We start from the raw sequence: 12,867 nt of genomic DNA, 5'->3' as shown, positions 1-12,867 counted from the left end.
TCAGACAAGAATATTAAAAAGAAGAAAAAAAAAGCAAATATAATTTAAAAAATTAAAATAAAACAAACAAAAAAAAATATTTAGTTAAAAAGTCAACTAGTAAAACATGTTTCTTAATTTTAAATCAACGTTCAGCAACGTCTTTAAACAATACCCATGTAGCCTCATCTTCAAAAGCAACAAAAAACAAACACAAACAAAATTATAGAGAGGGAAACCTAGCTAAAACTTAAATTAAATGTCTCATATAAACATAAACACAATAAATATAAAATAAATAATTAGAAAAAGAAAAAAAGAACAACAAAATTTGTTAAAGTTACTTTTTAATATTTTTTTTTATAACAACTTTACGAATTATGAGCTTTTTTAACTGTTTTTTGTCGTGTAATTCTTTTTCTTTCAATTTTACTTTGCTGTTATTATTTTTGTTCTGTAAAAATATTACAAATAAAGAGTTGGAAAAAAAAAAAACATAACGTTTCTTGGCTCGTGTCACCTAACAATATATGTGAATATGCGATTTTGTTGAATTTGCAAGGTGTTGAAGATATAAATTTAGGTTTATAATGTTTGAATAAAGTTAATTTAGGTTTTTCTGTTAAATTAATTTAGTATTAGTTGCAACCGGCCAATTTTTTCAGTTCAATTGCCATCGCTGACCCCCTTTCCACCCTTGTATTTTAATCAAATTGCAAAAATTAATTGGTGATATAAAGGGACTGCTGGGAAATTTTTCATACAATAAATAATCTTTGCTTGAAACTTAGCGATATACATATATAAATTGAAAAGCGCCATCTATCGGATTTTTGTAGATGCGAAAAATGTGATTAGATTTGAGTCATTAGTTCTTGAATATTCAATTAAATCATAAATTCATTTCAAATAAAACTTCGTAGGGAATCAATTAAATTACACCAGATCCTATTTTGAGTGCTAAGTAATTTTATTGTGAAAAATAGGACCAATTTGCTTCTTTTCCTCATTACCTAAACGGTAAGTCATTTAAGTCAATCTGCAATGCCGTAAATTTTTTCATTTAAGAAATCGATATCAGAATATTTATTTTAATTTCTTAATTTCAACCTATTTTTATTGAATTGAAAACGAATTTTGTGAAAAATTTACTATTTTATTTTATTATTAACAATGTATATCGTAACTGTCTTGTACCGTAAAAGATTTTCTACTAAAATCATTTTATTTTATTCGATAAATTTATTGGCATGAAATGCCGTTATTTCATCGTTTAATCCACCATAATTCAATAAAGGTTATTGCAATTATTAAAATTTTTTGCCAAAAAAAAATATTTTATTTTTCTTAACTAAAGTACTTTTTATTCATAAAATTTATTAATTTTTCTGTATTGAATCGACAAAATTTTATATTGATATGAAAAATTAAATTTAAAATTATTTTAAATTGCATTAAATTTTGGGTCACAATGTTGCATAAAGCCATTCAAATTTGGAACTATGGAATGAAAAAGAATATTGAAAAGAAAAGAAAAAATCACTTAAGTTAACAAAATTTTATATGCAACTTGCTGCGATTTTTTGATTTCAAAATTATTATTATTATTATTTCTTAACGTAATTTATGTATGGGGCGGCTTTAGTTCACTGTCATCGTTAATTACTCCTACTGATTTCAATTTAACGAATTTAATACTTGTCTTGTAAATAATTCCAAAAATAGTATATTTTTTTCAGCAAAACAAAACGGAATTCTCAATAAAATAAATTAAAACTGATCAATGAACAAGTGTATTTAAGATTTATATTACATAATTTTAAAAAATAGAGTTGAGAAGTCAAAATACATATTTGACTAAAGTATGATTTTTAATTAATTTGGAGTAACAAGCGTACGTAGACTTGAGTAAAGATTTGCGATTTCTGCGTATAGATCAAAACAATTTTAACATTAACTAAATTTTTTTAATTGTAACTAAAAAAAATATTCCATGTGCAACAATATATTGTTTAGCACATTTTCCACAAAAAATAGAAAATGTGCTTTTAATAATAATCTGACCGTTCGTCCTTAAGTGCATCTTTTTACTTGTTGAAGTAAAAGTCTGCTAAAAACTTGTAGAAATTAATTATTAGTTTATTTTTTCCGAACAATTTTTTTCCTAGCTGTCCCTCTTTGAAACTTATTGCTTCTCAAATTTTCTCCTTATGGCAAATGTCCTCTCATTAAATAATATAATTATTTTTCTTGAATCACCAAATTAGTCGTCGTATTAGATCACTATGTTATCACTTCTTAATTACTATCAACATCCTTGTTCAAGAGAAATGTCCTTTTAAAAAACCATTGATTTAATTCAAATTTGAGATAATTTATTTTAGCAATGATTATTTCGACGTTGCGTTTAATCAAACTAATGGCAAAAAAATCTCAAACTTTATTTCAACAAAAGTTTTCCTCTGTTGTTTGATTTCTTTTAGAAGTTTGGAATAATTTTTTATTGTGATCTTACAGTCACTTTAAAAATAAATTACAATTTTTTCAAAACACATACCACATGTAATTATCTACATATTTGCGTACTTAAATAGTCAAACTAGTAAAATACTATTTTTATTCTGTTGATTTTAATTTACTACTTTACCAATTTAGTACTTAACTCTTTAGGTCAGTTATTTTTGCATATACACAAAATATGTACTCATGTATGTTTAACGTAATTATGTATTCAATTCAAATGGAGAACTAGATGGTTAAATTACTCTTTTATATCGTTTTTTTAATGTCTTATTATTTGTTTAGTTGTATTAGAAAAAGTATGTATAATTTTTTCAAATAATACACATATTATACACGTTTATATTTACTAATATATCAGACATATTTACTAATATATAAGAATATTTAAAATTCTTGAATAAGGGAGAATTCAAGTATAAATTGAATATAGAAAATGAAAAGGCGCTTAACTGGTTTTCATTCCATTTATAATTTTCGAGATGATTAAATTTTTATTAGATCAGCTTCAGGTTTTTACTATACAAATTGGAACTATTTATTATTTAAACAATTTTTGTGGTACAAACAATTTAATAAAAACGGAAAAACAAAGAAAACAAAAAAAATTATAAACATTTGTTAAGAAAATTTTTTTAGCGAAAAATAGCGTGCAAATTGTAGCACATATATAGGAAATAAAATAGACAATTAAATAATGAAGACAAAAATTCAATAAAAAAAAATTAAAATTTGAGTTTAGTCAGTTTTTTTTTCTTAATTTCTTATTATTTCTTAGTTAGATTTTTATAGGAAATTTAAAATTTTAAATGGAAAGGCATTTTGCTTCCGAATATTTTTTTTGTTTTTGTTCTGTTTTGAGTCTAATATAAAAGTCATCAAGTTAATTTCTTAAATAAATCAGGAAAATATAAAGAAACCACCTTTTGAGGAATGCATAAGATTTTTTTAAACTCATTAAAAATTTTTATAATGTTAATAAAATTTCTGTTGAATTGAAAGTGTAGGAATTTTATGATTAAAATTAATTAAATATTTTTCTATTTAATTCGAAATTTTTAAAAAAAGAATTTAAACTTCGGCATTGTAACCTATAAGTATGCAATTTTAATATGGTTATTCAATATCCCACCGAATTTTCCAATATTATTAAAAATTTTGATTGCAATATTTTCGAAAATAAAATAATTTTGTTTTAATCTTGTTTTAAGATTTTCACTCTAATCCCTCAATATGCCAAATTATTATGCCGTTCTTCGAAATTGTATATATTTGTGTAAAATATTTGTTTTTCAAAATGTGAAAAACTTCGAAATTGTATACATTTTAGTAAAGATCCGTTAATTCAAAGTAACATTATTTCTCGAATCGAGTTAGATACATTTTTAATTTTCCCAACTTTAATGAATAAAACATAAAAATATGACAAATCTTATGGAAATAATTCAAACATGCATGCTGCCTTACTTAAATATTACGAGAAATTTTCAAACTTGTCTCCTTTAAAATATTAATTTAGTGATGGACCGTAAAAATAGAACGTAAATCAAAAACTTAAAGAAGCTATAAATTGTTTTTTTTTTTGTAGAAAAGAAAATTTAATTATCGCTAAAAATATTAGATCTCAACCAAATCAGAAAAGCTGAGAATTTTATCCAAATATTCCTTGAAAACCTCTAAGCTTAATCATTTTTAATTGTCTATCTGTGTCTGTTTTTCAAGTATCAAATTTTAATTTTCAACTGAGTTCCTCTTCTTTTTTTGAAACATTGATTTGTCTATTAAACAAATTTTTCCTTAAAATCAGATTTTATATGGTATGTATTTTAAAATAGAGTTCTAAATACCACGTTATGCTCCAAATATAATACTATGACTGTAAATACAATTACGGATATGTTAATTTAGTAGTAAAGTCTGAAATTTTTTTTTCAATTTTTTCAAGTTTTTAATAAATAATAATGTTTTTGATAGAGCATAAAATAAAATAATAACCTGTTAATTATAATATGCGTAAGCATATATATTTGCATGTATATAAAGAAGCTAAAATAATATGTGGCTTATAATATTTAAATAGAACTAGAAAATAATGAAGAATTAAAGTATCTATAGAAGTTTGGTTCGTCCAAGACATTTCACATGCAAAAATATTTTTATATTCTTTGTTATTTTCTCAAATCTAATTAAACCAGAATTAATTTAGTGTAATACAAAAATAGAGAAACAACATTACCATAATACACTATTAAACACCTGTTGTGAAAAATAAATTTTCTAATTTATAATGATTTCATGCTGATACTATCAATAGCACATTATTATCACTAGTTTAAAATCATTATATGTATACCAAATTTTAAAAACAACAGTACAATATGTGAGAATATTAATGTATATTTATGTAATAGACATAGTATGTATGTGGGTATGTTTAAGAAAAATATATTTGTTTTATCAAATTGTTCTGATTTACGATACCCACCCACTAAGTTGAATGTTGAACAAACACAAGAAGAAGACTTGTTTTTTTTTTCACAATTAATTCAATTTGAACAAGTTATTTTAATATTTCGTTATAGAAAATTAACATACAGTGAATTGAATACAGTGAGAGAAATACATTGAAGTTAAAAAACTCTAAGAAATAAAAGCTATATGATTGGAAAATGTAGATTTTCTGGCCTAATATGTAAACATGCAAAGTAAGATCAAGCAACAAATCAATGGTACTTTAAGAAGTGAATTCTTTTAAAAAAAATTGCTGCATACATGTAGGATGAGAAAAACAATACTGAAAGAAGCGCTAAGCAAAATGGTCGGATTCGATGTTTAAATAATCATAATTCTGATGACATGCAAGTTAACGTTTTTGTTTTTAAATAAATTTGGAAAAGCTTGCGGCTCCGGAAATAAAAAGCTTCGAAAATTCAAATTTTCCTAATTTCGAAAGTGAATAAACTGAAAGGACCGTGTTTTAACATGAGTAAACATCCTAAAATTTAACTAGAAAAACGATATAAAGAAATTAAAAAATAGGCTTTAGATTTAGGTAATTATTGTCACAGGGACTTTAACTTTTAGACACTTAAATATAACAACAACCATCGAAAACATCAAAAGACAAAGGTTAACTGTACTATCATACAACGACATGAAGAAAATATTTCGATATTTTTTATATAAAATTTGTAAGAAACTACATCATTTTTTAACTCTCTTTTTTTTAACAGCTTAATCCCTCTTATGAAACAGAAAAGATCACTTCATGCTTAATATGGGCAAAAAATTCATTGAAAGAAAAAATTTTGGATCACTGTATATTATATAAGAGTCTACACGTACTCGTACACATTACTAAGCATATATTTTTTCAATGTATTTAGAAAAAGGCTTTTAATTTAAATGGCGCTATAGAGTTGTGTTAATAACTTATGTGTTACTCAGCAATTTTTCGCTCTTTTTTTTTTTTGCATTTGCTTATATGTGCTACGTAAACTCTTCCTTCAAATAAAATTTATTAAATAGAATTAAATCAAATCATTACTGCCACAAAATTCACCTATCTATACCAATATCAGAAAAAATATTCATTGAATATTTCAACTATTGATTTTATGCTTTTGCAAAAAAAATTATTTTATTTGTATAGTAATTTGAATGTCAATGAAGGTCAAACTCAAACTTAAATTCAAAATGTGCATTTTTCACTCAAAAAATAAGTAAAAATTAAAATATTTAAACAAATTTTGCAATACAATAATAATAACGATATTAAAAACAGAAAAAAAATAAAAATAAAAATTAGTTATAAAAATATGTAAACAAATTTTTATTTTTTTTTTTGAAAAATTCACACCAAATATCAGTTGAACAAGTGCAAATTTAAGGCAAGAGGGAATAAGAAAAGAATAAGTATAGATTTTTATCATTATAATTGAGAAGATCGTGTACTTTCAATTATTTTAATACCCAACACCTTTTATAATTATTTTAGAGTTTTTTAATTCAAACTTCAATATATAGTCAAATATAACCAACGTTTCAGGCTATTTTCAGGTCGTGGTGGGTTCAGTAATAACAATAAGATTGCTAAAAAATAAATAGTTTTGTATGTTAACATTAAATTTAGAAAAATAAGTTAATTTAATTAGAAAAATTAATTGTAAAAATTAATTAAAATTACAGAAGTAATTCTTAGAAGAAGTAGAGTAACAATTTCAATCTTCAGCCTAAATTTCAGTAATTTAATTTAGATTTCATATAAAATTAAAACTTGACTTAAAATAATTTACATATTTAAAATTTTACAAAATAGCGATTATTAAAAAACATTTTGTTCTTGCGTACCCTTAAAACCTTATACATACATTTTAAATGCGTAACACTCGTTACTAGCCCAGTATAAAAGTGTATGTGCTTAAGAGAAGTAATGGCGTTTATACATTAGTATGGTTTTAATAATAAATTATTCATAACAAATCTGTAGCCAAATTTTTATTGGTTTGTATAACAGAACTCTAACTCTGGAGGCTAATAAAAGTTGCTGTATATGCCCTTAGAAAGAATTCTCTTTAAATTTTTTCTAATTAAACCCATGTGGTAGGGTATAAATTATTATGTTGTAGGCCGACTGAAGCTTTAATTGGTTTTAATAAGAATATTTTGCATTTGATAACATTTTTTGTGTGTCAATGTGTTCATTGGAAGACAGTTTTTCATTCATAATTTTTTTGAACAGAAAAAATAACTCTTTTAAAATTTTACATGACATTAAATTAATTTTATACGGTCTTGTCTTTCTTTTTTTTGATTTTGTTAATTTTTTTGATTTCTTTCGGAAGAAACAAACGCAAAAATTTTTTGAAGGCTTTTTCGAAAATTCTTGTTAAAAACAAAAAAATAAGACATTGTTTATGGTATAAGAAAAAAAAATAGTTTTGTTTTTGTGTGTTGTAGTTGGTTTTTATCAAGGAATCTTCATTTCTTTGACTTTTTTTTATTAACACTATACTTATATATAGCTATAATATTGTATAATTCGAATTTAATTCGTGCTCATATATATATATATATATATATGTACAATAAAATTATTATTATCATTCTAAAATAACCAATGTTACATAATTCCGATTACAATTTAATGTAGTTGCCATGTGGAGAATACAAGATTATTATATAATATTTTTTTTTTGAACATCTTTTGTGCGTTCCAACTAAATATATGTATGTCCTTATATAAAATGAGGGAGATATTAATTTTAAGTTTAAACAATTACAATATTTAAATAAAAAACTAAAATTTATTTGTTGTATTTAAATAAAAGGTAATCAGATTATTATAATATGTTTTACTTAAATATTTTATATTTTATTTTATATTGTTATATGTTGTCAAAAGAATGTGAAACTGAAAAATTATTATGATATTGACACGATATTTTTAATATAAAAAGAATAAAGAAATTCAAAGATGACCAGGTGAATTTTTTTAAGATGACCGTATAGACAAAACGGATCTTTATCTACATACATACATATATATTTTTGCAATATTTTATCCTCACATTTAAATTTTATTGTGAATTTATTTTTGTTTTTTTTTTTTCTAGAAATTCAATTTTAATTTAATTATGATAAATTAATTACATTAAATTTCTGACCTTAAAGAATTATTTTATAAGTATATAGCCATATAGCATGGCTATTTAATTTTAAATATTGACATAGTGATAAAAAATATTAAAAATTACGGATTAGTTAAAACGGGGTATGAGTCGAAATCAAAAGTTTCTCAAAAATTATAAGGAGTTTCAGGTTTACAATATGACGTTTAGCTTCCGGGTGGTAATATTGCATGTAAAGAAATTATGAAACAAATTAAGAAATTACTCTCTTGGAGAGAATTTGTTGTAATTAGAGTTTGTCACTTCAAATTTAATTCAGGTAAGTATTTTTATTAAGTATTTTTCTTTAAATATAAATATAAAACCCGTTCTTCGCTTTTATTAAAATTTTTTTTTAAGGTTTTCCTGATTTTCGAATCACTATGACTTAAAACAAATTATTTAGTTAAATCTTTTTCCGGAGCATTCATCTCAATTGGATCTGAACACTTCTCTTCGAATTGAAGCAAAATTTTGTTTGATTATAAATTTGAATACAAAGAAACTAAATATTGTGATGCATATCTTGATTTTATGAGTCGAATTAAGCAGTTTCACCCAATAGCCAAAGAAATATGTAGAAAAAAAAGCATTATTGATTAATACAGTTTAAGCTAATTTTATTAAATTTTACATTTTAGATTATAGAAAGTCATACGAGTATGTGTCATTGACTTAATATGTGGGTTCCCTTTTGTACAATGCAGAGGATTAAATAATGTTTATAAAACATGGTATTAAAATTATAAATATAATTGATATAATTGCATAAATATGATAATTTAAAATAAATTTCAAAGAATACACGAATCAAACACTAAAATTTTTACAAGTAAAACAAATGTAAGGTAAGAGTATTAAACAGTTCACACGGAATCTGATAATTTACATATTTATTTTAAAGAAATATTAAGAAGTCGCGTAGAAAAATAATTAATAAACTAAAGTCAGTACGAGAAAATTACAAAAATTTTAAAATAAAGCAAAGACTTTAATTCTAGTATAATTTTATTGTTCTGCTTACTTTACCTGAATTTATATCCACTTGCCGATGAATAACAAATAACTTCAAATTAATTTTATCATTGTTAATGGTTAGAAATGTTACCTAATTGCCGCTATACTGTAATACTCATTAATGCAATCTACACTATTTCTTAACTTCAATTTTTAGTATAACACATATTTTTCTTAAACTAATTTTAAGTTAACTAAATTTACTACAAAAAATTAATTTAATTGAAGATTTTGAAAGAAATTTTTCAATACATTTGAAATTCAAATATAAGAAATCCGAGCGAAAATCGAAATATAGACTCAATCAGGTGAATTTTTAATATCAATAAAATAAAATCGCTTATTATAAGTAAAATAATAAAACTGACAAAATTACGTGACTTCTTTCTCAATCGTTTCTGATGCAGAAAATGCATTTTATTCATTTACAAAATGTATAAAGAAAAAATTAAAAGCTAAAAAATTAATAAATTAACATAAAAAATACAGGCATAAAAATCCCATATCATCGATTACTGATGGGACGATCATAATTTCTTTTTCGAAAACACGTACGAAAAAAAAAAATCAACCTTGAACTTCTCATTTGTATTTTATTGTCCACAAATACCCACTATAAAAAAAGAATCAACTTGCTTTAGAAAGGAATTTTTTTTTCCATAAAGTTTATGACGACAATTTTAAAAAAAGAGTCATATAAAAAATACGTTGATGTTACAATGCTAAAGTTATTACAAGTGCGTCTGCAGGTGATTTTTAAAATTTTTGATTTTTTTTTTGTTATTTTTACAAATCAACTTTTGAAAAAAAGCTTTCGTTTTCTATACACCTAGATCACAATGTTAGACAAAAAAAAAAACTTGACGACGCACTTATACTGCAATTTTCAAGTGACATATGAATTAAAATACCGTTTTAAATAGTTGCGGGAGGGGCTCAGACTCGCCATCTCATTTGAATCTGGTTTTTTTCTATTTAAAATATTTTTTTTTTTCTTTATACTATTTTTGTTCCATTGTTAATATCTAAATATTAACTTAAATTTTAATATTATTAAAACCAAAACAATCATTAAGAAAAAAATTATTTCATATTAAAAATTTTTTCCAATAACAAAAGCTAAAGAAAAAGTAGGAAAAAACTCCCAAAAAAAAAAGAATAAAAATATTATGAAACATTAAAATAGAAAAACAAAATTTTCAAATAGTTGTTCTTGGAAACTATTGGAATAACTGGAACACATAAAAAGAAAAATAGCGAAAAGATTGAAAGTTCGGTTGAAACTTGCCTTCATTTCAAATCTATTGATAAAATAATTCTGGTTTTACGGGAATGTGATGAAAAAAGTTAAGTTTTTTTAAAAGCATCATAGAATACTTTGAATTACCTTAAAGTCATCACGCAGTTTATAATTTATCATCTGGAACGTCTACCTATTGTCCATCTATTTAAAAAACTTTTACACTGTTCAAAATATAAAAATAGATTCTAGTGAAAGCATCCAATCTCCCTCTTACCAAATTTTAGCTTAAGTCTTTAAATATAAGTCGGAATAGCAACTGCATCCAAAATAAAAGCAATCTCTAAATTCTTTATGTGCAGAAGATTTTTTATAACTTTATCATTCTCCCTTAAAATATGCAAATTGTTACATCTCCCTTAAACCATCGCACTTTTGTTAAAAGCAAAAGCGTTACAGTAATGAATCTCTTACTCTTAATCATTCTCTTATTTTTATACTACATAGTATTTAATTTTGGAAAATTTTCATTTATCAAAAATTTATCTTAAATTATTTGATAAACAAAAAATTATTTCAGTAGAGTGTTTTCATTAAAAATAGAAAACTTAACTTAAATTTTTTAAGGGAAATGTGCATTTCACAAAACATTGGTTAAATTTACCTCATTTTTCATATTAAATTTTTACTATTCCATTAAATTAGCTAATATATCTTAATTGTTATACATGATTATCTCAAATTACTCGAAAAATTTTGCGAATATTTATTTCGCTTTCCCACAACACGAACCTACTCAAAGAACATTTCCTTAAATAAAATTCAAACTTCCCATTTCATTAACTAATCACAGCCTATTCTACTTTTTCAACAGCCTTAAAACCATGTTATAAACGTAAATATTAAAAGAAAAAACTGTTATACATTAACATAAAAAATTAAAATTTACTGGCCGGTTACTGTAATAAAAATAAATAAAATAGAAAAAAAAAATAAAAACAAAAAGAGCATGCTTTAAATTATGATAATAATGAACGATAAAGCTTAACCGCTGATGATGATCAACACCACCACCGCAGCAGCAGCAGCAACAGCAGCACCATCAAGAAAATATATACCAATAGCATTCATTCATTTTAGAGTGTAGAAATTATTAATTTGAAAAACCAAAAAAAAAAAAACAAGAAGCAAGAAAGAAAAAAGAAGAATAAAAAAATCAGCAAAATAAATTTTGCAGAACACAAAATTCAATACAAAAAAAAAAGAAAAGAAAAACTTAAAAGTAAGAAAAACAAAAAACAAAATTTATATTGGTGCTGCTGTTGCTGATGTTGCTGATGTTGCTGTCTCGTTATCATATCGTTTTGTTTCTGACTCTCAAATCTCCGTTTAGTCTTTATGTTAAAAAAAAATTTTTTTTTTTTTTCTTTCTTATTTTTTTTTCAATTTTTTTCTTCTTATTTTTCTTTTATGTTTTTCTTTTTTTAGTAGGTAGCATCTTCAGTTCATGGCAAACGTCTTTTTTGTGGTATATAAAGAAAATGTGGCGGAAACATTTTTTTAGTTGGTGTCCATAGTTCTGATCTTGAGTTTTGATTAATATTAAAAAAAAAAATAAAACGATAAAATTCGAATCAGTGTTTCTTAAGATTAAAAGGTTGAACACAAAAACAAAACCGAAAAGGATAAAAAATTTTTTTGTTTTATACAAAAAAAAATTATCCTTTTAAGGATCAACTTTTTTTTTTTTTATTTTATGAACAATTTTGAAAAAATTAAAACTTTTGTGATATAATCTAGAGTTATAAACATTTATAAAGAAGAGCAAAAGCAAAAAGAATAAAAAAAAAACTTTAAAGGAACATTAACAGAGAAAAAAAACATTTTCGAATTTTTTACCGTTAATTTATAAAAAAAAAATACAATTGTTTTTTGGTGTGATAAGACAAAAAAGAATTAATTTTAATTTTTGTTTTATTAATTGGGAACATTTTTTTTTTTCATTTAACAAACATCTAAAGGATTTGATTTGAATACTGGATTTATAAAACCATATTTTGTGTTTTACTTTCAATTTTAAAGTGCTCATAATGGTGAGTTTAAAGGTTTAATAAAAAAAAAATTTTTAAAGTATTCTGAAGGAATAAAATAAATATTTAATTTTTAACCATCAATTAAAATCAGTAAATTATTAATAATATTAAAAAACAAAAAATAAAAAAATTTTTGGAATTACAACTTTTGTTGAGAAACATTAATCAACCAACATTTTTGTATATAAATGTTGTTGTTAAACCACGCATATTTTTTCACTGTTCAAATAATCATTAATATAAAATATAATTATGTAAATAAAAAATATTATGAAAAATAAATATTTCGGAATAAAAATATACATATATATGCAAATACTCTTGTATTCTATTAATTTTCAGTAAAATA

At 23.3% G+C, this 12,867-nt stretch overlaps 2 protein-coding genes across 2 annotated transcripts in view; one reads left to right on the top strand and one right to left on the bottom strand.

Moving 5' to 3' along the window:
- The window catches only part of LOC129610997 (protein MMS22-like), an 81,163-nt gene that overhangs the window by 37,524 nt on the left and 30,772 nt on the right, over nucleotides 1-12,867 (bottom strand). The gene's annotated exons all lie outside the window — the stretch shown is intronic.
- The window catches only part of LOC129610996 (basic proline-rich protein-like), a 29,108-nt gene continuing 28,616 nt past the window's right edge, over nucleotides 12,376-12,867 (top strand). The window contains exon 1 of the mRNA XM_055523893.1: nucleotides 12,376-12,518. Within this exon, the coding sequence (XP_055379868.1) occupies nucleotides 12,516-12,518 (3 nt within the window). The 5' untranslated portion in view covers nucleotides 12,376-12,515. The remainder of the gene's footprint in view (nucleotides 12,519-12,867) is intronic.

Source organism: Condylostylus longicornis, unplaced genomic scaffold (assembly GCF_029603195.1).
Source record: "Condylostylus longicornis isolate FDR11 unplaced genomic scaffold, ASM2960319v2 ptg000048l, whole genome shotgun sequence".
Lineage (NCBI taxonomy): Eukaryota > Metazoa > Arthropoda > Insecta > Diptera > Dolichopodidae > Condylostylus > Condylostylus longicornis.
Note: the sequence above shows the minus strand (reverse complement) of the source record. Positions and strands in the feature narration are given on the sequence as shown.